General features: G+C 42.5%; 1 protein-coding gene and 1 long non-coding RNA gene across 5 annotated transcripts in view; one reads left to right on the plus strand and one right to left on the minus strand.

Annotated features, from left to right (window-relative positions):
- Window positions 1-26,803, plus strand: part of LOC121061435 (phospholipid-transporting ATPase ID-like) — a 69,915-nt gene that overhangs the window by 23,771 nt on the left and 19,341 nt on the right. For all 3 annotated transcript variants that reach the window (XM_040540274.1, XM_040540273.1, XM_040540275.1), the window contains exons 4-17: window positions 3,895-4,008; window positions 6,144-6,242; window positions 7,212-7,273; window positions 8,610-8,682; window positions 8,871-8,941; window positions 9,790-9,872; window positions 12,812-12,970; window positions 13,932-14,020; window positions 19,141-19,337; window positions 21,137-21,345; window positions 23,569-23,612; window positions 25,151-25,316; window positions 25,720-25,908; window positions 26,296-26,411. In XM_040540274.1, coding sequence (XP_040396208.1) covers window positions 3,895-4,008; window positions 6,144-6,242; window positions 7,212-7,273; window positions 8,610-8,682; window positions 8,871-8,941; window positions 9,790-9,872; window positions 12,812-12,970; window positions 13,932-14,020; window positions 19,141-19,337; window positions 21,137-21,345; window positions 23,569-23,612; window positions 25,151-25,316; window positions 25,720-25,908; window positions 26,296-26,411 — 1,671 coding nt within the window. The remainder of the gene's footprint in view (window positions 1-3,894; window positions 4,009-6,143; window positions 6,243-7,211; window positions 7,274-8,609; window positions 8,683-8,870; window positions 8,942-9,789; window positions 9,873-12,811; window positions 12,971-13,931; window positions 14,021-19,140; window positions 19,338-21,136; window positions 21,346-23,568; window positions 23,613-25,150; window positions 25,317-25,719; window positions 25,909-26,295; window positions 26,412-26,803) is intronic.
- LOC121061436 lies at window positions 6,144-25,114 on the minus strand. 2 transcript variants are annotated; one of them, XR_005815092.1, is made up of 3 exons: window positions 23,702-25,114; window positions 21,884-22,016; window positions 6,144-6,302 (listed from the first exon to the last, which is right to left on the minus strand). It is a non-coding gene; the product is annotated as an uncharacterized LOC121061436 (long non-coding RNA). The 2 variants fall into 2 exon arrangements; XR_005815091.1 differs by having other exon boundaries at window positions 21,884-22,019.

Raw genomic sequence — 26,803 nt, forward strand, 5'->3', positions numbered from 1 at the left:
GACAGCCAAGTTTTCTGTAAGATTTGCTTTGGGCCGTGTTGTCCAGCTGCTAGAAACTCATGTAGGACTGAGTTAGGGGTACAAATACAGATGGACAATGCCCTGCCATACCCTGTGTTTTCTGGGCATCCCCCTTTAGCCGCTGCAATACGACCACAAATCTGCAGTGTCTCTTATTTCAAGGAGACGACTTTGCGTTTGCTCTGCGAACACAGGTAGGAGCCATCTGCCAAGCGTTTGCCTGTGGCCTGACGTCAGAGGCAGGCTTCTGAAAACACCCCCGAAGTAACAGCTCATCTGCCAGATCTGGACTCGTGTAACCATGATGCTGTGAGCGCTATTCTTAGGGAAAACGTTGCGGTGGAGTCTCACCTCCAGGAGGTGCAAATGTAGCCCCTGAAAAGAGCAGATGAGTCTAATCCCTCACCCACAGGTCGACGCTGCTCTCGTGTCAAGCTTCACGTCCTGAGAGCCTGGGGCTGGGTAACCAGGGGCATGCTGATCCTTCGGGACACAGGTCCATGGCTGTCGGAGGTAAACCACGAAGTCTAGGGCAGAATGGGGGACTTTGTGCTGGGCCCATGGAGCTGCTTGTCTTGGATGTTCGATTTTTGTGATTCTGCTGCGGAACGAGGAGTTCCTGAAAGGCCTCTTCATACTTAATTGTCGCTTCAAAGGTTTTCCCTCTCCATCACTTGTCCCACATGGGAGTCTCCCTCACTGAGGGCAAAGCATGGGGGGGGTACGGAGGATGATGTGCTAGAGGCATTTCTCTTAAAATGATGGCAGTGTATGGACTGTTTAACTCAGTGTGGTGCCCCTGGTGCCTGTAGCTCCCATCCCAGAGTCAGGAACAGCTGTGAGTGAGTGGTATTATGCATCATGGAACAGGATAAGATGTGGAGTCGAGCCCAGCCAAGGCTTCCCTATAACAGAGACCCCAAGCTGTCAAAGCACACAGCCCTGGAGTACTGCATGAAAACGTGAACATCTCTCACACGGAACTTCAGCTCTATCCTTGGATGGGAATGCAGAGCCCTCAGCTGGAAAGGTTGACGTTTCTCCTAGTTTGTTTCTACCATTTAATATTTACATTCCCTTAGCCCCTGAAGGCCATGAACAAGTCAGTGGTTGAATTAGAAATCTTTATAATGATTATGGAGAATTCTTCCAGCCTTGGGTTTTGTTTATAGATTTTAAAATAGTGAGCAACTCCACTGTGATATTACCTGTCCTCATCCTGAGGTCTGCAGTGTCCCAAAGTCCCCAAAACAGCACATGACAAACATTATCCCTATCTTCAACTGTTGTGAAGAAAACACTGGATGTTCAGATCCATGTAGTTAAGCATGTGGAAGCTGTTATGTTCGGGAATTTTAACATGCCTAATGGCAATAGGAAACAAATTGAATGTCTCTGGTTCATTTGGTGGTTTTCTTGACGTAATTAATGGACAGAAATAGAAGGCAGGAATTGAAATAAACCACTCCCATTCTTTTCCTACCCACCTCTGCGATTTTTGCAGGCAAAGTCCTTTAAACTTTGTGTTTACAGATTAGTTTTTCCCATGTATACGACCCTCTGAAATCTGGTGACGCATGAAGGTCAAGTCCTCTATCCGTACTTTTTCCTGTAGCTACTGTCTTCTCTTTTTTAAGTAAGTAGCAGTGATTTTTATGTTTTTTTTGTAGGGTTGTTGGACATCTTTAGATCCAGATTTTGGTAAATATAATCTGCCAGACTCTGTTGGACGCAGACTTGTCAACAGAGTCATTTAATTCTCTGAATTTTGTGTTTGCAGAGGATGCTGCTATTCTGTTGCTTCTGTTTTAGCAGCGTCCATAGAGCCTGCATGCTCAGTACATATCCTGTGCTGCGGAATTCTGAAATTAAATGAATTTAAGAAGGTGTCATGATATTTAGATCACAGGCAGAGTTAGCCACACCCAGCGATGGCTACATGGTGCCAGGAGACAGGCAATATTTTGTCATATGATGATCACTGATAATCATCTCTTCTTGCCACCAACTGGAGGATTTGGCTAGCTCTTCCATGAAGGGCGTTTCCACCTCTGGTCTTTTAGAGGATTATTCATTGGCTTGTACAAAAGGATTAAAACATGAAGTTGGCACCAAAGAGTGTTACTGTACTTTGTGTCTCGATGTAGCCAGAAATCTAATAACTGTGTAAAATCGAATTGCTTCCCCCTTACACACTTGATGCTGCCGATGATAAATAACTGGTTTAACAGTGGAAACATGCTGATGTGAGTCAGTTTAGAAGTGGAGGTCCTAGGTTAATGTACGTATTAATGTCACCATTATAGCTGCCAGTATGGTTGCCATTTACTCTTCAACTGAACCAGCAAATCTACTCCTGGATGAACATGCATTGTGCAATATAAACCTCCTTGTGTGCTGTCACACTAGGTTTCTTTGGAGGGGGTTAATAGGCTTTTTTCTAGAGAGCTTCTCTGAGAGAAATTTTAGATATGCTGGCAACAGATGGCATACATACTTCCAGGACTAACCTTGGATAAATGAGTAATAAATTTCATATAAAAGGAAAGCACAGCACACCTCAATACCAAGGGGAGGAAAGTGTCTGCCATTTCCCTACAGTGCTGGGAAAAATAGTTGTCAAAATTCTTGTCAAGCCAAGGAACAAACCTGTGGGTCACACTCACCTGCCCAGATGTGCATAGCTCTTTCCGTCCTTGGTGTTGAGACCCTGGGCTCATGCTGTGCCTCCTTCTATGCTCAGTGTGTCCCTTCGTACTTTGTTGTGCCCTCGGGAGCTTGTATATGGCCTGTTGATACTCCAACAGAGTGTTAGGCTTGAAAAGAGTAAACCTCTGGGTTGATGCTGGGCACTCAGCCCAGGATCTCATTGCTACCACAGCCCTGAGCACCGCATACTGTGCACTCCATCAGGATAGGGTTGTGTAAATAGCTGAGAGGCATGGAAAGGTTTTGCTCTGGAAGCTGGTGTGTCAGGCAGCTCCAAAGAGCACTACAAAGAACAGGCAGACCTGAGCTAAAACCTCTAGGAATTTGGGACAGCCCTAGCTGGTGAGCTCAATACGATGGATTGAGCCATGGTGGCAAGAAAGAGACCAGAGAGCTCTGATCTTCAGGGAAGAAAATACCCCATGCTGTAATACTGAACTGGTGTCTTTCTCTGTTTTGAAGAAGACAGACAGGGGACCAGCCATTGCTTGTGGCTGGAGGGGCTGTCTGTAATTAGAAAAAGAAACTGGAAATAGGGAACAAAGCTGCAGCTTGCTTAGTGAAATGGTGATTTCCTGCATTAGTGGCTGTTTGCACAAAGCCACGTTCAAGTGATCCCTATGGAATAGAAACCAGTCACCTCTCCAGGCTGCTGAATCAGCTACAGGCCATAATGCCAGGCTCTCTCCCTGGGCAGACCTATAGTTCCAGCAACTGCTGCTGTGAAGTCTCAGGACAAGTTATAGATAAGTGGCATTGCATGTGTTTACTAACTATTTTGTAGATTCTACCAACAAAATGTCTGGCTTGTGCTCCAGTTTTTTTTTTCTTTTTTTTTTCCTTTCAATTCTGTTTGTGCATCTTGTAAGTGGAAAGAATAATAAAAGGACAATGTGTCTCTGAGTGACTACACCTACCTGCATCCACCTGCGACTGCACTGGCATAAGCTGAGCATCATGTTTTCATCAATTCCGTGAGGAATTCTCTGTTTACCCAGACTCGACATGACTGTATGGGGAAAAGGAAATGATTTTTGAGCTGCTGCTGAAAACAATGCTATTGCTAAATTTAAGCAAGTAAAAACACAGTTGAAATGGGTTGTGCTGTAATTTCGTTTCCTGTTTTACCAATCCTATTTATTTGCCTTCTTTTTTTCCCTACAGAACAATTCAATTAAAACATCGAAATACAACTTCTTCACTTTCCTGCCTCTCAACCTGTTTGAACAGTTCCAGCGAATAGCCAATGCTTACTTTCTTTTCTTGCTGATTTTGCAGGTATGAACTCACTGTGCTGTGCTCTTTCTAACAGATTGTGTTGTCTGTTGTCAAAGCCTGGCTATGTGTTGATAGTTGTAATAAAGTGCAAGCTATTTCCCTGTTATGAATTATCGTCTTAGTAAAACCTTGAAGTAGACAGAAAGTAGAGGAGAAAAAAAGCAATTTCCTCTCTTACCTTTGGGTGAGGGTTTGAAATAAATGAAGAAAAATATTAATTGAACTTTTCAGCAAATTGTATAAATTTTTCATGCCCTGCCCTCTTACTCCTTTGTGTCTAAATCTGAGTGCTCCTGCCTGTCCTTGGATTTACATTGCTTATTCCTTTGGTAGTATAAAAGGTTTAAAGGCAAATTTTTATACTGCGTTGACTGCCTCAAAGGAAACAGCATGAAGAAAGACAAATTTGTAAACAGTACAGTTTCCCTGGGAAAGAAGGAGTTAACATCAGGAAGGCTGAGGGTTGTAGCTCGTTTGCATAAAGCTGAATATTGCTGCTCCCTGCCCGGCAGGGTGAGGAAGGAGCCTAACATGGATCATGCCAGACAGTGGCAACACCACCAAACCCTGTGGCTCCTAGTGGCATCAAGCTGCACTTTGCTCATAGCCGATGATGATGCTGTTACCGTATCTGAAAGCTGGACACTCCAGAGAAATTGGTATCAGGAGTTCTGCCCCTTTGCCCTTTGCTAGAATATGGAAAAATGCTGTGTGGTCTGTCATTGCTGAGTCGTACTGGAATACGTATTATCCAAAATAAATAAATTAATAAATACAAAAACAACTGGTACAATTTTGATTGTGTCAGTAATTATATTTTAAATCTAATCATTTCAGTGCACACGAGTTTTCAAAATTACCTTTTTCAAATGATCTTTTACAGTCTCCCAACTAAAGACTTCCTAGGCATAATTTTGCTCAGCCTGTACCAAATTATATATAATCTTCTGTGCTTATTTACAGGGAATGAATTTGGGAAATTTCAGTCCACATATATTTTCCAAGAAACTAGCTTATAGTAAAAGTGCCTTTTCAGCTAAGCTGACAGCACTGTTCCTGTGTTGTTGTACTGCACTCTAGCTGTCTGTCTATCATATTTACAGTATTTCAAGCTATTTGCCTTAAATTATTCAGCTGTGTCTTTTGCTGAGCCATCTAGGAGTGACTGTTTATAAAAGCATAGTGCTTTTTCTGCTGCTTTCATCCAATTAGGCTAAAGAAGGCAACGATTAGTCTTTTATATCTCCCTATGCCCCCAATTTATTTTTTTTGCCTCTTCTGCTGGCTCACTCAATCCCTGTAGCACTAGAAGGAGAGGCTGTGACGGGCAGGCTGTGGGGACTCTGCCTCCCCGTGCCATGGGCACAGCCCAGGAGGACGTGCATCTTCCCAGTTGGGTGAGAAGGAAACAGTTACGTGGCTCTGCAGCCTCCACAGATGTGTGGGGCTCTGCTGGTCCCTAAACATCATTCCTTCTGGCTGGATTTGGTGATGCATGTAGGATCTGGGTTGTGACAGTGCAGTGGAAGGAGCAGTCCCAAAGAGCACCTCTCCATAAGCACTGGTTTGGTGGCATAAATGTCAATTTAACCATCCCCATGGAGTTGACACTGCCCAGATCCACTCTGATGAATGCAGTGAGAGGGATGTGGTTCAGTGGTAGACTTTGCAGTGCTAGGTTAATGGTTGGACTCGATGATCTTAGAGGTCTTTTCCAACCTAAATGATCCTACGACTCTTTTGAAGCATTTGAAACATCAAAGGCTCTGCACAGCAGGCCTTGATCAGATAACTCTGGGTCCCTCACATCAGGCTTGCCTATGTCAGTGCCTCCAGAAAAATCCACTGGGGACTTTGCGATCCCAAAGTTACAAATAAAGAGCAACCCATTGCATTTCCTGATAACACCAGTTTATATCCTAAATTACAGCTTGGTTTGTGAGCAAAGCTTGGGTTCCCTGGCTCTCCCATATTTGTGTGGTCACATGTAAGTGACAGAGCTGCATTTCTGTCTTTATTCTGTATTCAGATATTGTAGAAAAATGTTGTCTGCAGCTTCCACAGAAAACAGTATTTTGTTTCCAGCTGATGAAAAGACAAAAAAAATTCTCATCTGAGATCTCTTCTTCTTACAGCTGATTCCTCAAATTTCCTCACTGGCCTGGTTTACAACAGTGGTGCCCCTCGTGCTGGTGCTGGCCGTATCAGGAGTCAAGGATGCCATCGACGATTTTGTAAGATCTGTATTGCTGTCGTGTACTTTGGAGTTTGCTCTTCATTCTTCAGCACAGTGACTAAAGCAAACCGTTTCAAATAAATACAGTCAGTGGAGGGCAGTTGGAGAACTGATCTCTGGCCAAGATGAGGTCTGAGATTAGATCCCCAAATTTATAGCTCATTATCTAAAAGGGAGACAGGATTTCCTAATTGCTGAACAGCTCAGCAGCTCCATCGACTTTATCTGGAACTGCTCAGCATGTTGGAAAACATGGTAACCAATGGATATGCCTGGATGCATGCACAGAGGTCTGATTTTAGGGTTTCGCTTCAGACAACTCATCCTCTGACATATAGCCCCAATGTAGGAGGGTATCCCAGGAAAGTAAGCATACAACCTGTGTGTTATTTTTCATGCTTGCCCAACTTTGCCCAAAATCTGCTCCCATCAGAGCTAATAGCCAAAGCTCCACCAACTTCATGGAGTGAGACTAGGGCACAGCTGAGATTAACATCTGATTTTCTTCCTTCAGTAAAATAAGTCTAGAGCTCAGTGGAGACACAGTGCAGCTTTGCATGTGGACAGGTCAGAGATGGTGAGGTGCTTCCCCAGGGAGCATCTCTGTTCATCTAGAGCATCTCTGGCCAGTTCCCATACCAGAGCAGAGGGTTGGGTTTCTCTGGGTGCCTAGTTTATGGAACTGTGATGGGCAGGACCAATGGCACTTGAATCAGGACTGTGCTAAGAGGCACATAAGGCCCTGCCCTCTCTCTTCCCTCTGAGAGCAAGCCCTGTGTTGCCTGCTGCTCTCTGCAGTCCTGTCTTACTAGCTGAACATGAGCTCAACTATGACTCAGTTGTGAGTCTAATCTGCCATACCCATTCAGCCAGCTGGGTGAAAACCTAAAATGTTATTGAACTGCCTACAGCTATTGTATGCTTGGTTTCCTGGAAATGCCCTTTAACGTGATGATCAAATTTTCAGAATCGACACAAAAGCGACAAACACGTCAACAACCGCCCAGTCCAGGTCCTGATCAATGGCATGTAAGTCCTTTTTCTTTTGCTGTAATTTTGACTGAACATATACCACTGGGAAGAGCATTTAGTTTTTTCCCCTTTGTGATTCCCAAAGATCACTAAACAATTTAAAATGGAATTGATTGTCTTTTAACATGTTAAATCACAGTGTGGTTCTGGATTATGTGGCTGCTTAAAGAACCCAATACACAATCAGTGCAGACATTATGGCTGTGACCCTGCACAGGCAGAAAGTAAACTATTTCTTTTCCTGGATGGATATATACATATGTTTAAATAAGTGCTACTTTGGGAGTATTATAATATTTTACTCCTTAGCCTGGAAATGACAGTCAAGGATATCTCCCTGTCTATACTTGTAACATTTATTTCTACGCTAGGCAACACCAGACATTAGCAACAAGTGATTTTAAATCAAGAAGTACAGCTAGCTTCCTCATCCATGTTGTAATACTTCGAGTGTGTTTACTTATGTGCATAATGCCTCAGACTTAAATGTGCTCAAAACATTTCAAATCTGTCTTGGATATTGTACTGCTTAGCACTGTTCTTTGTCTTCAGAAGTAATAGCAGGGGCTTTGGCTGTTGTAGCAGACAGATGTGCTGTTTGCTTGCAGCTCCATGGAGTCCAGCAGCCTTAGGACACAGCTGTAGACAGCTGTGAAGTTTCTGGTGATTTTTTTTTGTTTCTGTACTATAGATAGTAGTATATTGTGTAAACTCCAGCAGATGATTGAACAGTTAAAAATATAACTGGAAACTGAAGAATAGGAACATACTTTTTGTGCTTTCTCCTAAGTGAACCAGTTTCTTAGTTTACTGTCTATTAGTTACTGTGTCTAGTAAACACGTATTAAAATAGGAATGTGTTAATGTTCTCCATTAAAAAAAAAAAAAAAAAGGAAAACACAGGTCCTGCCCCAACTCTGACTGACATTGACGGCTGAGGTCAACTCCAGCTTGAATACGCAGTCCTGTTTGATATATCATGATAGTTTTACCCTCTAGGATTTTCATGCACACCTATCATGGCTTATGCTGGTGCTTGCAGTTTAGCTGGGTGCCTGTACATTTCATGCTGTGAAGGCCATTGCAGATGGGGAGAGTTTCTTTCTGAGACACCGTGGCTGTTTAGGAGAAGGAAGGAAGAACCTGGACAGGACAGTGCTTTTTGTGTTGTCCCTTAGCCTACCACAGACCAGGCCACACAGTGGCAGACCCTGCTCCGTTTTACCATCAGCCCAAGTCCTGATGAGACATACAGCCTGGAGCAGAGCAGAGTACCCTACGTTCATAAGTGGTGTTTGCTCTATGCGCCTACTTACTGGGGGTTCTCTTGCAGGTTGAAGGATGAAAAATGGATGAATGTCCAAGTTGGGGATATAATAAAACTAGAAAACAACAACTTTGTGACGGTGAGTACAGTTTCTCTCCATCCTGCTCCCAGTTATTCTCCATAATTGCTCTTATTGCCTATCACTCACAAGCAGACTAGTCAGCAGGGGTGACAACAACCCCAGAGAGCTGCAGTGCTCAGAAACCACAGGCAGCATAGCGGTGCCACTGCCCATAACTCATGTCCAGTCTGTTTGTTTGTGTTCAGGCCGATCTGCTGTTACTGTCGAGCAGCGAGCCGCACAGCCTGACCTACATCGAGACGGCCGAACTGGACGGGTAAGCAAGCCATCCTGCTCCTGGGGGACAGTCACTGCTGCCAGAGCAAGGCCAAATCTTGTAGGGTGGCCCTGGATGCCACAATGGTCTATTCGGTCCAAATGTTGCTTACTCCAGGGCACAACTAGCCACAAGTCAGAGGGTTACAGCTTATTTGTATTAGTGAGCATAAACTGGAGCTGGTTTCATCGTTATGACCCAACTTGCATTGCTACATTGCCCAGAGTTAGCGTCAGCTGTGGACTTTGGTGTTGCTTTGGTGACCAAGTAAGACCAGAGAGATTAGGTGACCTGGTTTGTTCGGACCCTACATGCAGTCCTCTGGATTTTCTCCTTCTGCTTCCTCCTGAAAATAAGCCCATAGTTCTGGTACATGCAAGTGCCAGGAAAAACCTTTAGGAGGCCTAGGACAAATTAAATGCTTCTTTGATGTTGCATTTCAACTCACCTCCCCAGCTAGCTAGTCCCAGGACTTCAGTGCCCTTCAGGACTGGAATACTATGGGAGAAGATCCAAAGCTCTCCTATATGCTCAAGTACCTGGGGATTCTGTGGTATGAGTGGCAGGATAGATAGCAAGCTGCTCAGAGAGATGGGATGCTTAGTCCTACACTTTGTGGTGACAGTGGCAGAGCCACCTTGCCCTCTTTGGTCCCATGTCCTGAATTCCTCTGGACTGTGTGTCTTTGCAGCTGAAAAAGACAATTACATTCCGTTGGTGAGGTAGAAAAGGCCCATGATAGCACAGTCCATCAGGTGTCTAAGGAAGAATACAGTTCTCAAGAATAGAAGGAAGGTTTTCAGGGAGTGCTGGACTCAGTCCTTTATGCCTTATTTAATTTATTACAGTGAAACAAACCTCAAGGTGAAGCAGGCACTGACAGTCACTGCTGAGCTTGGAGAAGACCTTCAGAAACTGACAGAGTTCAATGGTGAGTCTACATAGAAAATTCACTTATATCAATTCCTCTCCTCTATTGGTGCCCCCAAAAGACTGCATTTTAGGATATTTATGGACCAGCAGTGCAGATGTGGTTAACAGTCAAGGCGTCCTTTCTTCACACTGTCTTGCATCTCAAATATGTAACAGCACATATATAGGAAAAAGGGGCGCGACCTACTGCAAACAGAATACCCCATGCTCACACGTAGTCCCTCTGCAGAGAGAGGATGGGGGAACAGACCAAGGGGTGTCTGTCAAGCTTCACAGAGCCCTGTTGGCTTCGACAGGAGGGCAGGGTTGTGGGAAGAGTCAGTATGGAAGGGGGTGGAGTGAGTGCTGCTGTCCTTGGAACTTCTCAAGGACTGCAGGCTCTCAGGAAGTGCTTTTAAATAAAGAGGAAAAATAAATAATAATAAAACACTCTTTGAAATAATGATTCCAGGAAAAATTGTGGTGATGTGGCAGAGAGCGTAGCTTAAACAGTCTCTGGTGGTACCATCCAAAGGCATGGGCTTTTCTTTTGCTTTCAACATTGAGGTTTTGTGAAATATTGTGTGTGGTCTCAGCTCAGCAGTGGCTCAGTACATTGGGACTTCTCCAAAGTGAAGGCTGTGGTTCTGAGTGCTTTAGGTCTTGAGAAATACGCTTTTGAGGCTGCAGCTAGATGTTCTAAGTTAATAGTCAAGGTTGCATGTCTTAACTGTCTTCCTGAGGAGGCTGCAGTGTGTATCAATTTGTAAGCAAAATCTTAATCTTAAAACATATTTCAAGCATTTTCTGTATAATGCTTATCTAAAGATACTGCATTCTTGATACTGCATAATCAAAAAAACAATGTTTCAAAATCATTTGGAAATTAAATTTCCTCTATCAAATATTTCTTTGTCCTTTATATCTCTATTTTGGTTATACTGAAAATAAAAGTGGCCTCCTTGCAATACTAAATAAAATGTTTCCCAGGACGATTTATATTTGGAAGAATACTGGGAAGAGTGCCAGGAATCAGACCCAACCTTGCATTTCCCTAGCTTATCTCTGTGAAAGTATTTAAATATTTATGTAATTCTTTATCTAATTATTTCTTAAGAGAGGAAGAGAGGGAAGGATTGAGCAGCTAATAGAGACACTCAGTGGAATGCTTACAGTGAGTTACGATGTTTGTTGATGTTGCGATGGTTCAGATAAGCAAGATGCTTGCAAAATGATGAACTTGATTTGATATGAGGAACTGGGAGACAAGTAAGGAAACAATATTTTTCTCTTACGTACTACTTATCACATGTAGGCTTTGCAGTATTTAACTCTTTCAGGTGAAATGCATTCAGATTAACCTGCTGTTAACGGAAGAAGGAGACAGGAGGCACAGCTTCTTTCAGAGTCATTGGGGCAGGTGCACTGGGTGAATTTCTCAAGCTTCTCACTTTTTTGTGGTCAGACTAACTTGAGTGGATACGTTCTGATGTCAAAATCTCAGACCCACCCACTTACTGGAAAGCCGATTCAGATGCTAACGCACGAGGTACTCAAGGCATGTCCCAACAGTAGCGTGAGAGGCACAGTCTTCCTAGTGACAGATCGTGCGCCCTGGTTTTGTTTCACCAGTCTCATTGTGCTGTGTTTCAGCTTACACTGCAAAGCCTCTCTTTTCATTACGCTTTTTGGGGGTTGCAAGGGCTGTCATGAGACAGGTGTGGTTACTGCAGCCTTTTACAAATTAAGGAGGACAGGTCTGATTGTTCTTGGATCAACTAGATGATAAAACACAAGAACAGAATCATCAGCTATGATGTCACATGTATCATTGAATTTCCTAACTGCTTCACCTTTCAAATTTGATGATTTATCTGCACTACAGTAGAGCTACTTTTCTCTGAAAAGAACATCCATTCCTGAATTTAAAATTTTCAGTGGTGGAGATTACCATGATACTTAAAGCTGTACTTTTTGTCTGCACTTCACTGGATTTTGCTTCCAACCTCTTGAACTGAGTGTCTGAGAACAGCTGGGAGAGTTGTATTCTCTGCAAATGTTGGTCCTCGTGTAGATATTTGCAGATTGTGATCAAAATAACTTTAATGTTTCTACTGATTAACTGAACAGACTGAAATCTTGGAATCCCTTTCAGTAAGGTGTATTTGTATTTTCCAGTTCTTTCCAATACATCCACAGGACTCTGCTTTGAATCTTCAGATGTTGGGTGCAAATGTTGACTTAAATAATTTTTATACTGAAGTATCTGTATTTACAGTTTTATGTGAACGTGTTTTGTTATAAGAAATAAATAAGTGTGGAAATGGGAACAGGTTCTCCAATCACTTAGAGTGTCAGCTACATGGACAAAGACAGTAGCATCTTTTTTCAAGTGCCAGTGGGACTTTAAGGTATAAAGTAGATGAAATTAAAAACAGTGAACAAAGACACTTCAATTAATTACTCTCTTGCAGCCTTCAGGCAATGATTTTCCCACTTGGGTTCATGCAGTTTTAAAGAAAATGGAATAGGAATTATGTGAGGTCAGCACTGTTATCCAAAATTATCCAGTGACATCCTACCATGATGAACTTGCTGTAAAAGGATTAAAAGTATGTTGCTTGTTCAGTATTTCTTCTCATGCACATAAAAGGAGTGGAAACTTTGTTTTGGACTCTACTAGTAAAAAATTGCCATTTCCAAAAACCTCAGATAAATCCAAATTTGTTGTGGCCCATTGGATTATGACAAGATATGGGGTAAGAGCAATATCTCAAAACATCAGTAAATGTAGGATAAAGGATGGGCATGACAGGGTCAGCAGGGAACTGCAGTTACAATCTAGTATTACTATATAGTATTCCCTGTCTGGGGATCACATGAGAATGCAGTATTAATCAACATATTTCTAGGTTACAAAGATTTTTACCAGCTTTTTTCTTTTTTTTTCTTAAACAGGTGAAGTCAAATGTGAGGCACCAAATAACAAGCTGGATAAGTTCACAGGAACTCTTACTCTTCGAGGAGAGAAGTATGCCCTGGACAATGAGAAGATGTTGCTGAGGGGCTGTACTATCAGGAACACAGAGTGGTGCTATGGTCTCGTTATTTATGCTGGTGGGTAGAAAAACTGACGTGAATTGCAGAGCACAAAAGCTTTAGCACAGGAGCACATCACACTAGTAAGGACAAATGAACCAAATATTTTCCTCTTTGGAAAATATGTTTCTAACTGCTAAAACCAAAAAAAAAAAAAGCAAAACAATGCATGCAATCCCTTAGTTTAAATCTAGGCTAGGAATTTTGCATACTGTAGGGGATTTTAACCTGAAATTTTTAACATTAGTCTATAAGAGAAAACTGGGTTGCAAATGATATATTACAACATCCCATTTGATCTTACTTAAATGTATTTGTTAGCAGAAGTAGGCTCTTATTTCTGAAAAACATGCAGCAAAGTATATGAGAAAAGTCTTGGTCACTCAATATGAAAGTACTTAATTAAATCTGAATTAAATCTGCCATTAGTGACCCATGTTGGGTCAATAGGAGTCTCTCTCCCCAGACCTGTTCAGAATTTCCCACTCTTAAGTATATCCAATTAAAAATTCCACAGCTTTTCTATATGACTTCAGTCCATATTGGAATATCAGGGTCATCAATGATACTATTGTAGACTATTACTATATTGCTTTTTACAAGCATAGACCTTCTGTTGTTTCTATAGTGCTGTAGACATATGAGACAATGTATAACATGTCACTAATAACAGAGCAGTATCAGGTATTCTGTGAAAAGTAATTCAACCTGAAAGGGAGGATAGACTGCTGAAAAAAGAGAATGAAAAAAGAGAACGGATCAAAACACAGAATTAATGGCTTTATGTGACTCTTTCCATATAATCTAAGGGAAGAGACTTAACCTTTTTCTGCCTAAATTTCCTACTAGCACTGTATACTGTATGTACCTACCTTCAAGAAAGCTGCGATGGGTATTTATGCTGTATAGCCTCAGAGGGAACTGGTTTTAGAACTGATAAGCTTTATTTCTAAAACTCACGAACTTGTTTCATCCCCAGGGCCAGACACCAAACTCATGCAGAACAGTGGAAAAACAACTTTTAAGAGGACAAGCATTGATCGGCTCATGAACATCCTTGTGTTGATGGTAAGTCTGATTAGTTTAGCTTAATTTCTTCAGCTGTGTTCATCATGTCCAGATGCTCCACCTCTTTGTCCACACAAATGAGGGAGTATCAGAAGTGACTCGTGATAAAAAGAAAAATTCCGTAGAAATGTATTAGCAGACTGAGTCCTGTAGTGCCTCTGCGAACCCATCTTGCAAAGCAAGGCCATTACCTTGACAATGTTAAGAACCTTTCTTATGAGCTTTTCATTTGCTGTGCTCTCGCTTGCTTTACTTTTTTTTTTTTTTTGTGAGAATCACTTTGAAGCCCACAAATGCCTTTTTCCCTAGTAATTTTGTCATTTTCTATTTATGTAAACATTAGCAGTTCTCTCTCTTCTTCCTGATTTCTTGGCATCTTTGATATCTGCATAGGACTTGGTAATTGAGTTTGTTAATTTACATGATGCGAGCTTTTGTCTTATCACATTAGGGTAAAAAGTTAGACATGGTCCTGTTAATACCCAGAAAGTGGTGTTTTTAGCAGCTGGCAGATTTGAGAACACTAATCTTATATTGCAGGCACTCTCCACAGATGATGAAGTAGACCTAAGCTGAGGTTTACACTAGCCAGTGGTTGTAACAAATGGCAAACACTTCCAGGCAGAGGTAGTGATTCTTTTGCAGACTGCCCGCATATTTTACCTCTTGAGTTCAAAACTGCTCAGGCAAGGGACCATCCTGGTTGTTACTGCTGTTCTTCAGAGACATGCATTCTGATGGTGCTTTACTCAATGCTGTTTGAAGAAAAGCTATTTAGTTTCAAGGATTTAATTTCCTTCAGATTCAATCATGTCAAGCTTTTTCATGCATGCTGCACTGCCTTCAGTTTGTGACACTGGGAAGGTCTGGCTGTTCCTGTGGTCACACATCAGCGCCATCTGTTTCCTCTTCTTCCCTCCTGCCCTTGCTCTCCATCCCACCCTCCATCCCAAAAGCTCTTTAGTTGGGTCCCGGGATGGGAGATGTTGTTGGGCAGAGCAGGTTGTGCCTATGAGACTGAAATTGCACCAGAGGAATGCTGGTTAGACTGCCAGAGCTGTGAAGTAGTGTCCTGCACATGTGCACATGCATATTTGCTGTAAAGCAATGCCACAGCACAGAGAGCCACTCCAGGGTCATCTTCAGGCCCTCTGGAGTCCTTGCTCAGTGTACAGTGAGGACACTCCCTTGACTTTAGTAACACCAGTCTCTGCCAAGCGAAATTCTTGCCTGTTATCATCAGCTTGTTTTCCTCCCTTGAACTTAAGGGGACAGCAACACCAAGCAAGATTTGGGCATCTAACATTCAGAATTTTGCAGGTTTCTGAAAAACTTCATGTTTTTAAAGGTGCTCTGCTACATCTGGAAAGCAGCAGGGAACAGAGATGTAGGGGATCCAAAGAGCAAAGATATGGAGCAGAGAAAAACTGTGCAGTGAACTCAGAATTTAGCTTTCAGTGAAGGTTTGCCAAAAGTTCTTTCACAAGTCAAGGGTCCCACCCAGAGCTTTCAGTCTGTTTGGCCTCTCTTCATCAATGCGAGCAAGATGGATTTACTTCTTGGCTCCATTAAAAAAAAAAAAAAAAAAAAAGAGAAAGGGAGAAAGTTGCAGTGGATTGCATCAGCCTCTGCCTGGGTTCTTGGGCACTGTTGGAGCCAAACATGTGTTTTTCTCCTTTATGCATTTTTAAGGCACCTAACATTTTGGTGTCTAAGTACAGCTCTGCCCTAACGCAAGCAACAGGCTCTTGGCACACCAAAGGGGATGTGGCATCGGGTCCTTCCAACAGTTTGGGTGGTCAGTGGTTGCAAAGCGCAGTAATAAAAAGAGGCACTATATTGCTCTCTTGAGTTTGGAAATACAAGCAGCCACAGCTTGCTATAAATAGCTTATTTTAGCTTAATGAAACTTGTTCAATGTTAACACTGGCAAAGCTGTTTTGTGTTTAATTGTCCAGAAAACTTCAGGAACAAATCAGTTTTTGGCAGGGCATGCCAAGGGAGACCTGGTTCAGCATTGATCCTGGTCTGTCCCTACAGGGGTTAATTGGGAATAAACCTTTCCAGATGGAAACCGTCACTGTTTGTTCATGTTTGGGAGCATTTCTTTCTGCAAGGCCCTTTGGCAGCACAGGGCAGAAAACAGCAGGAGAGGAACACAGCATTTCTTGGGGAAAAAAGTGAATATTCCTCAGCCAGGCCCACTACTGCTAGAGCCAGGAATGGTTTTTCCTCCAATACCTACTTTTTTTGCAGGTTTGGGGGGGGGCACATTTTCAGATAATATAACTGTCTGCTTCATCACTAAATGCCTTATTGCTTAAAATCCTGGAGCAGAACTCAAAGTGCCAGCAAAGAAACCGAGACTGCTTTAATTGTCATTCTGAAAGGAAATGTCTATCTGAAGTCAGCTCCTCCTTCCAAAAGTCTGACTCAGTCCTGCAGAGGATCCATCTCTGCACAGGCAGGTCCCTGAGAGGGAGGCTGCTGATGGTGGCAAGTGTCACCGGTCTGTGATCAGGTTTATTCACATCCTTCTCTTGCAGATCTGTGGCAATGATTACAACATCCTACACGCAGTTGTTTCTCTGTAGAGAAATTAATCTCCGGGGCCACTGTTAACGGCTCAGTCTTTCACATTTGTCTGAAAGTAAAGAGCATGTTAGTGGTTTTTGTGTAACTGTGAGGACTGCACGCCAATTGAGCTGTTAGGGACAAGAGCATTGTCATGCAAAATGGACATAAAGCAAAATAAAGCCATAAAGCAAACGCAGTAGTAAGTAGACACAAGCTGCAGTATTAGAGGAGAGTTTAGCTGTCTTGCCCCACATGTATGTTTGTTGCTAAATCGTACACTGAATTTCCTAGATAGATTTATGTTGACAAACTGACAAATTTTAACCTCTGAGGCAATGAGGAATCATTCAGGGTACGCTGATAGGATAAAAGAGCCAGGTGCCTTTTCTAATTCATTTCTTTTATAACAGACAAGGTCTGCAGAGAGAAGTCAAATCTTTCTCTTGACCAACTGAAATACCTCTAAAAATGGATGGGCTTGTCTGTTTTCTCCATCTATTGGTTTAATAAAGGACATAACCTGTTCCTGGGTCATGCCTCTCACATATCCTTAGATCATCCTGATTACAACAGCTCAAAATGAAGTCTGTTTTTAGTGCTGGCCACAGAGGTTTATAAACACCACACCACATTCCTTACTAGCAAGCAATATTCTCTGCATTTCACCAGTGGGGTAATTTATTGGGCTTCCCACAATTGCTCAGAAAAACTACTACAGTTGTGGGAAATAAAAGTGCCTCCTGAAACTCAGCCCAATATGTCTATTTACGGAAGTCCCCATTTACCATCTTCTAGGTGTTAAAACTCAAGTTGGTTGGACATGAACTTTTAACCAAGTGATTCAAATCATACCATAAAGTATCACTCTCCCCCTCATAGGTTACCTCAGCAATGCAAACATCTGCTATACCAGCAATGTTTCTACATTTGTACCACACTTATTGTTTCAAAAATAATTGGTTACTGTTGTATTGTGGTTATTGCTGAGTGGCCTTATACATAATGGCCCAGTGCACTGATATTTCCTTTAATGACTAATTATTATAATTTCTAATAATGAACTAATGACCATAGTTGCAAGAGATTTTTAATTGTGCTGTTGTGCAGCCTGTTGATTCCATATCTTCACATTTCTATTAGGATGGTAGATTTTTAAGGCAAATATTTGGAGAAGTTGATATCAACAGAATTTTTTTTATTATCATTCGTCCAGGAATGATGTCATGCTAGCTTCTGTTTATCTTTCCCACAGTCACCATTTCAACCTTTGAAATATTTCAATTATGTTAACAGATTTTCAGTATGGCGGAGCTTCACAGTTTTAAAGCATTGTTAAAAATTAACTTCATTTGTTAAGAAAATTTCTCAGTCCCTTCAAACTTTCAGCTTTAAATTACCTGGACCCACTGATTTGAAAATGCTTATTATTAGCAGATAGAGACACATATTGTTCCTTGTCACAGTAGGTGTACTGTCTTTTCCACCTGCTACATCATATGGGATAGATACATCCTTCTGCTTCATTCCTCTATCATTCATGGAGGAACGTCTGTCGAATGTCTGCCTTTTCCACAACTCTATTAGTGAGTTTACTGTTTTCTTGGTATTTGCATCACCATTAGATAGTCACAAGGTCTGTAATTCATTGCAGTTCATATTAATTTCTACTAGCTTTCCTTCTTCCCCTTCTCTTTTTATTCTTTCCCAAGTACTTGTATTGCTATTATCTTGTTTAACAACAATAACAACAACAAAAAAACTTTTATAACCTATGTAATGCTTTTGTGTCTATGAAATTGTGTTCCTGAGTAAGTCCCCATTTTCATTAAGGTGTTCTGCTTTGGAATTTTCTTCCCAGTTGCTGTTACCCTGGTTGCTTTAGGCTTCACGAAATAGGCCTCCCTAAAGTCCAAGGATACACCTCACTGGTTTCTGTTGCTTTCTGTTTGCTCAAATGAAATGTAATCAGATTGTGATGGTAGGTACCAAGGCAACCATTAGTTCTAAGTCAGTGATTAACTCTCCTTTAACCATCAGAAGGGTATCCAGTGCTGAATTCCAACCTGCACAGTGCTGGATTTCCTGCATTACAAATTATCTTTACTAATTTTTCAGAAATGGTGAGGAAACTATGGCACATCTGGCTAACAGTCAGAAGAAGTCCTCCACGGAGTTTCTATTCCCAAACATGCAGCCAGATATTTGAAGAGCAGCAGCTCAACTCACCTCTAATGAGATCTGATGTTCTGCAGCCAGCTGCCCATGAGCACCCTATTTTAGATCTCTACTTAAAATTAGTCTACTCTCTACTTAAAGCCCCAAATCACTAAAGACTGCACAGTGTAGTGGCATCTTTGAGACAAAGTGTCATATTTTTGCCTATTTTCCTCCTTCACTCCTAGGAACCTTCCTCAGTGATTCAAGCTGTTCAACCCCTTTTGACTAGGGTCATCCAATTAACCTGTACATAACAAATTCAGTTTCTAATATGCAGTGGTTTTTTTTTTTTTTTTTTTTTTTTTTTTTTTTTTTTTTTTTTCCAGATCTTTGGATTTTTAGCACTGATGTGTCTTATCCTAGCCATTGGCAATGGCATCTGGGAGTCTGATAAGGGCTACAACTTCCAAGTCTATCTGCCCTGGGCAGAGGGTGTCAACTCTGCCTCCTACTCCGGCTTCCTCATGTTCTGGTCATACGTGATCATTCTAAACACAGTGGTGCCGATTTCACTCTACGTCAGGTATGTGCCAGAACCTCCTTTCATGTTTCACCTAGGAGAGTTTTAGCTTTTGCTTTATGTGGGAGCAGAATTTTTCCTGGATGTAAATGCAACCCCATTGTGGATGATCCCACACAGCCAAGGCCAGCTCTATGCTGTTGACATCTAGTGAGGACACCTCATAGCCACCATTGTTTTTGTGGGTCTTAACAAGACCCGTGTCATTTTAAAAGGACAGGGGGGTAAAAACATGTTGTCTTTTTCAGTGAGACCCTTTCTTCTCCACCCCATGGCCATACATTATTTGACAAGGCCTAAAAACATTTGAAGTGTAACTCTAAAACACAGTGGTGCTTTGCTTTTCTGCTTTCTGCTGGCTTCAGAGGTCTTTGTCAGGGCTGGAGCTGAGACAGCAGTGAGTCCTGGAGCAGGAGAGGATGACTTTACATTTGAAGGAGAGGTGTAAGGGTAGGATGCTTTGGGAGTGAGACTGGAAGCCTGCTATTGGTAAGCTTCTTGCTCTCTCACATTTGCACTGCCCACCAAACAAAGTGAATAGCCCATTCTTCGAGGTGGCTTCAAGGCTCAGGTGAGGTGTGGATTGCCAGGAAAGTAGGTGTAACCAGGCTGAGGATCTCTAGTACTTGGTGCTTCATGAACACAGCTCCATCACTTCCCAGAGAACACAGTGCTGTGTTGGTTGTTGCAGATAGTCAAGCAGGGTTAAAGGGTAGGAATCATGGACGAGTTGCCTCCAAAACCTTGAGGTTGCAGTGTAGACTGACTAGGTTGGTGTAATTTATCACTGAACCCAGATCTTCAGGGAGAATTGCTACTGACTGCAGAGCAAACCCTTGCTGTGTGATTCACAGAGAACATTTGTGAAAAGTTTGCGATGTCAAACCGCAAAGGACAGCCCTTAGCTGCTGCTGCTGCCCTTTTCCTGGAGCTGCTGGGAGGGTGAGGAGTTACACTCAGAGCTGCAGGGTCGGAAGTTGCATTCTAAGACTCTTTTGTGTTGGTAAATACGAGGAACTCATCCTGTTCCTCCCCAGTGTGTCAAACCAGCAGCAAAGTGGAAATTCATGCTGTCTATGAGCTGATACTGCTCCATCATTGTATTGAGTTACACAGTGACTCACTTGTTCTGATGGTCTGGGTTGCTTGCACTCATCCCCAGGCACCACAGAGCAGATCAGCCCTGAATCTCATTGAAAACATTCCCTAAACTGCACAAAATGAAACACCCTGCTGCTGCCACCTCACTTTTCAGTCCAGTAATGCTTGTCTGACCTGCGTGAATGACTGTCACTTGTTCACAGCAGGGTTAATGTAGCACTGGGGTAGTCTGGGTGAAAGTGATGTATTGGTGGTGTTCTTAATTCATTGCCCAGCCTAAGGACTTCTGTCACAAAAAGATAGCCTCAACTGAAGGAAGTGCAGGCTGAAAGAAAGCATCAGATTTGTGAAATTTCCTGTGTACTGCTGAAAATTCTCAAATATATTTATGAGAAGTTGTTCTATAAATAAAGAAAATGAATTTACTAAACTACTTTTATATATATATTATATACTAATATTATTATAATATTATATACTATTATTATTATATTACTAATATGAATTTACTATCAAATCATTTCAGTGAGGCTTGCTTCAGCTTTGCTTACAACAGGCCACTTAAGGACAACCTGATGAGTATGCCCTGTCATTGCCTTCAAAGTTTTCTTACAGCTGCAGTTGCTAATGGTAGCAGAAGATAAAGATCTTGTCCTTTAAACTAATAAATATTCCATCACCTTCTTTTTTGGGTTTACCAGCGTAGAGATTATACGCTTGGGTAACAGTTTCTACATTGACTGGGACCGCAAAATGTATTACCCACCGAACGACACGCCAGCCCAGGCCCGTACCACTACACTCAATGAAGAGCTGGGGCAGATCAAGTACATCTTCTCGGACAAAACAGGAACCCTCACTCAGAACATCATGTGTTTCAACAAGTGCTCCATCAACGGCAAATCCTACGGTATTTTATCCATTTGTCTTATTCTCTGGGTTTTACACCTCTCGGTCAAGAGAAAACAAATATGATATACAGAAGAGAGTGTTTTATAAGAAGCTGCGGCATCAGATACAGGGCTATCTGTCAAATATACCTGGACAGCTTGGATATTATGTTATTTAAATATCTTAATATTGTGTTCCTGTCCTTTGCTTCCCCTTTTCGCTACCCCTTTACCTCCCTTTTCCTGCCCCAGTATCCACCCAACCCAAGAACCTGCACCTTATTATTTTTTCCCTCATTGATCCCAGTTTTACTACATCTGTACCCAAATGTGTTATTTTTTCTGATATCACTACCTAGGTGATTTCAGCCTTTCATATTATTATTGATAGGGTTACCCAGCTATTACTAAACCTGCAAAACTCTACTCCCCCAAACATCCCCAGTCCTTCCTTCCAGCTATATGCAGGGTTCAGGTGTTTCTCACAATCCCCTCTTATCTGCTTGTGAAATCAGCCACTCTTCACAGTGCTGTCTGTAACTTTTGTCAGCTACTTACACTGCTACCTCTTGCATTCAGTCATTTTTCCCATCATGAGCAGTGGTTTTCCACACCTTTCCAGGCTGCTTAACCTTCAGTCAGTGTCTAGTCAATGGTGCGGTCATTCATCTGCAGTCCTAGCTTACTTGACCTACTAGAAGAAAGAAAAGTTTGTAGGGAGTTGGAAAAAGTGTTAAGCAGAAGTTGGTAGCATTGTTAGATCCTAATAGTCATTGATGTAACAGGCTCCTTCATTGTACAGCCCCAGGCAATTTTCTTCACCCTCCTCAAGAGGTGCTAACCATTCACAAACTGACTAATTGATTAACATCATTACATTCCCCCAGAGAAATTAGTCACATCCTATTTGGAGATGGATGTTGTTTTGCCTGTATCAGACCTGCTGATGGACTGATGTGCCAGAAAGCTTGTCTTTTTTTCTCAGTGCAGCCTTTTGGTCTAATTAAAGGAGTTACTTCTTCCTATAAATCTTGCTTTGTCTGTATTTGGGCAACACAACATGTGTAACAGTACTGTTATGCTGACCAGAGCTGGTGCTGCTAAACGGTTTGAAAAATTTCAGTCTGTTTACTCATATATCCTGTAGTTTATTTTTCTAAAGTGGATGTCACCAATGTTAACATAGACATTGGATGTGTGTTCAAGAAAGGAACGGGAAATAAGTGGAAAGAATGCAGACAGTCTACTACCTATTTTTTTTCTAAATGCTTAGCTGATACTCCAGAATACTTTGGATTTTACACTCGCAGCATTTTTGAAAGTCATGCCAGAAGAAAGAATGAACTGGTTCTGCTGCCAGGAAGGAGGCTATGGAGGCTTAGGCTCCGAATTGAGGAGGTGTATAATAGCCATTTGGTTACAGTTCCCAGCGGGATCAACTGGTGTGCAGTTCTCAGGAAAGATTGCTTCTGAGTTTCTTTCTAAAACTTCAGGGCTTTTACGAGGGAGTACTAGTAATTAGACTTGACTGTATGCGTCACAGTTGAGGTTGCTGGTACAGGTATGGATTGGTCATTCATGTAATTTGCAGTATTTCAATCTTATTTCAATGAAGTACTGAATCTGGCTGGCCTGGACACAGTCCAGAGCTTCCTAGTGAAATTTTTGTCCAGGCTTCAGTAGTGAAACTCCATTCACTGGGGACGAGATGTCATTCGTTTCTGTGACTAGATTATCAGTTCAGGGAAAATGAATGCAGCAGCCTTGCTACCTAAGCATGGGAAGAAGGGGCTTTGACAACTTCTCTTTGGTTGTCCAGGAACTGCTACAAACTCAATATAATCCTGGAGCTGGATTTTGTCTCCCATTCTGAAAGAAAGGCACAAGAGAAGTCATACCCTGAAAACACTCTCCTAGCACTATGTCCCTTCTGGGCAGAAGCCAATTCTTTACCCAAATGCCAGTCATCTTTATGGCAACTGCCTTTTATTTTCAGCATCTGTCAGTCCTTGGATTTTATCACGGATTGACATAGGATCTGACTGATATGAATCATCAGTTCCCAGTCCCCATGTCAAGATGTTTGTATTACTCACGCTTTTTAATTTAATACTAGCTTCAAAACACTTTATTTATTTATTCATTCATTCATTTATTTATTTATTTATTTATTTTTGGTAGAGAAGCCCAGAGAACTCTTATCTGAAGCTTATGGCTATAACTTCAGTCTTTCTTGCTTGCAGGTGATGTGTATGACATGTCTGGGCAAAGGATAGAAATAACTGAGGTAAGTGCTCAAGTGCTAGCAGAATCTCTGCTTTCTGTGAACCTGCCTGCACAGGTGCCAGTAGACAAATCCCACCCAGACATACTCACGTTCATGTTCCTCTTGATCCTGACAGCAGGAAGGTGTGCTCTTGTGGACATCAGAGGCTTGTCAGAGTTGCATTCCCTTCCAGTAAGGCTGCTTTGAATTTGCAGGGTGGGCAGCCTGAGTATCTACTGTTCCTTCAGCTTCACATGACATCCTACTGCATGCACAGTTCCTCTGAACACTTGGCCATTGATATTGGTTGGAAACTTGGACACTGATGAATTTTATTATCCTTGGCAGTGAATTAAAGTTCTGGCTGGGAATCAGTGAGCTCAGTTCATATGCATAACAAGGTCACTGTCAAATTCCTCTATGTCTGGACACTGGAAAGTGTGAAAACGAGTGACTTCTCCATTTCTATCCAGCCTCTGCTTGTTGGCACAAACCCACATCTTGGATTTCACTGCTTAAAATGTCTGAAAACTGCAAGCAGTGATCCAAGTAACAAATGGCAAAATGATGATGAAAATCCCACTCCTCATTCCAGTGATTCATTTCCAGGCACTTTAAAACTACGCACTGAAATTGGCTGCTTGTACTGTCCCACCAGGCTGCCCTTGCTCAAGCAGCAAAATGCAAAGGGCTGGCTTGCTGGGGGAGAGATGCTGGTCTCCTGCCAATTCACCGCCCAGCAGCTCCTCCTGCCCCTGATACAAGATAGAGCAGAGTCCTGCAGGTTAAAAGGATGCTGCCCACATATTCATGGAGTTGGAGTGTCCAGGCCTTGTTGCGCAAATCAGTGTAGGTGGTGGGGGCTGTGCTCTTGTGGCAAGTGCTGAATGTCAGCTGGAGCAGGTCAGAAGGATGGATGACTCCCATCCTGGAAACTCTGAGCTCACTGGGATGGGGCGGGAGTCAGGATCATCCCGGGCAGGCTCTGCAGTGCATTCTTCCGTGACACTTCATGCTTTGAGCTTCTGGCTTTTTCTCTGCTATGTTCCCCTCTGCTTGGGACTCCTTGTTTTTGGACAATAAGGGCAGTGCCTGTGGAGCTGAACCTTTACATCACTTGTCTGTCATCTTTTTCCATATCAGGGCTTTTTCTTGCTTTGGGAGAATAGGGTGGGGAACACAACCTTTTGAATTCGGCCTCCACACACCCCTGTCCTGGACAACCATTGAAATCAGGAGGACGATGCCCCCAGGCAGCCGTGTTTTGAAGGCAAGCATTTCTTTAGTAGGGATCCTGTAGGAACATTTGCTTTGGTACAGCGAGGCATCTTTTTGGATAATCAGACTATCAGCCTGAGTGCTGCTCTGAAAGGCACCTCAAGTGCCTGCCCTCTGCTTTGACTCAGTAGCTTTTGAGACTTCCCACTTAGATTGATCAGTCTCTGTCATGAACAGCCCTGCGGGAGAGGGACCTCTGTAAACGTAAGGAAGAGAGGTGGGCTGTCGTGGGCAGGCATCAGTGAGAGCTCTACAAATAACACAAAGCCATGTCTTTGCAGAACACAGAGAAGGTTGATTTCTCATACAACCCGTTAGCTGACCCAAAGTTTGCCTTCTATGACCACAGCCTGGTCGAAGCTGTGAAGCTGAGTGATGTCCCAACCCACAGGTTCTTCCGACTGCTCTCACTTTGTCACACAGTGATGCCAGAAGAGAAGAAAGAAGGTGAGGACTGTTAAAGGTACCAGACTGAGTGGTTCTGTTCACCTTGCACCACCACAGTGTGTCTGCTCTTCACAGAAGCTGTTACTGGTCCTTTCAGTTCCCTGGTGATTTTCTGTAGTATGGCAACACATAAATTAGCGTTTTTGGAGTTGCCACATGGGATCAGAAAGGATCAGAGCCTCTACTCCCCGTGTGTTTCTGTGGTGGAGATGACGTTACTGCCACCACCGCAACTCATGTGCAGAAACTGCAAGTGCCACAGATTTCCTGTGGTGGCAGGTGGCTTGCCCAGCTCCTTCTCTATTCCACACATAGATAACTGCTACCAAAAATATTTGATTTTATATTTGTTAGTCTCAGAAACAAAGTAGAAGCCACATAATTTTTTTTTCTTGCACGTCAGGTAACTTGGTGTATCAGGCCCAATCTCCTGATGAGGGAGCTCTTGTCACTGCTGCCAGAAACTTCGGATTTGTGTTCCGGGCTCGCACACCAGAGACCATCACTGTTGTGGAAATGGGAGAAACGAAAATCTACAAACTGCTGGCTATTCTCGATTTCAACAATGTCCGCAAGCGAATGTCAGTTATCGGTATGTTCCTTTTCCTCCCTTCTTCATGGCTTTTCAGGCTTTTAAGCGCCTTTACTGGCAGCAGGACCAGTACCCTAAGAACAAGTCATTCTTGACTTTTGAATGCAGATGTCCTGCCTGAAGATCTGATTGTAGGAACCACAGAGTCTAACAGAGCATCTTCTCAGACCAATGCAATCTGGGTGTAGTTGCCTGTGGTGCTACCACTAAGGCTGACGGGAGTTGCACTACCTTCTGTTCTAAGCAAAGCTCATCTTGATTCCTTGGGGGTCTGCCGTTACTTGTTAGAGTTTGGATATGTCTGAAAACCTTTGTTTTGATGCAATTGCTATGAATCCTGAGTGCTTCAGTCTGGTATCTGTAGAATTTCTCTCTTCTTCCTTATAGTGCGGAGTCCAGAAGGGGACTTGACTTTATACTGCAAGGGGGCTGACACCATTCTTTATGAACTGCTTCATCCATCCTGTGATTCTCTCAAGGAGGAGACCACTGAACATCTGAATGTAAGTGTTTTCTTCTCCACTGCAAATCTGCCTTTTCTCCACGCATGGAAACATAATTGAGACAAAAAACAGATTTCAGAAGCAGCACCCAAACATCAAATATACGTATATGTATATGTATATTTCATGGGGGATTAAGAGGGAAATTAATTTCAAAAGCTTTAGGTATCAAATCAACTATCACCAGTACCATTTGAACTGCTCTAGGTTACCCAGAACATCTGGATGTGAATGTCAAATACAATGCAGGACATTCAGAAGAGCTGCATTACTACGGAGCAGGAAGTGGAAGACAGGCAGGACAGGTGAAACACCTGAAATAGCACTATATATCTGTGTTTTGGCAGCTAAATTCCATCCAATCTGCTGCTTTTGTACAAAACAAGTGCCCA

The sequence above is a fragment of the Cygnus olor genome, chromosome Z (genome assembly GCF_009769625.2).
Source record: "Cygnus olor isolate bCygOlo1 chromosome Z, bCygOlo1.pri.v2, whole genome shotgun sequence".
Lineage (NCBI taxonomy): Eukaryota > Metazoa > Chordata > Aves > Anseriformes > Anatidae > Cygnus > Cygnus olor.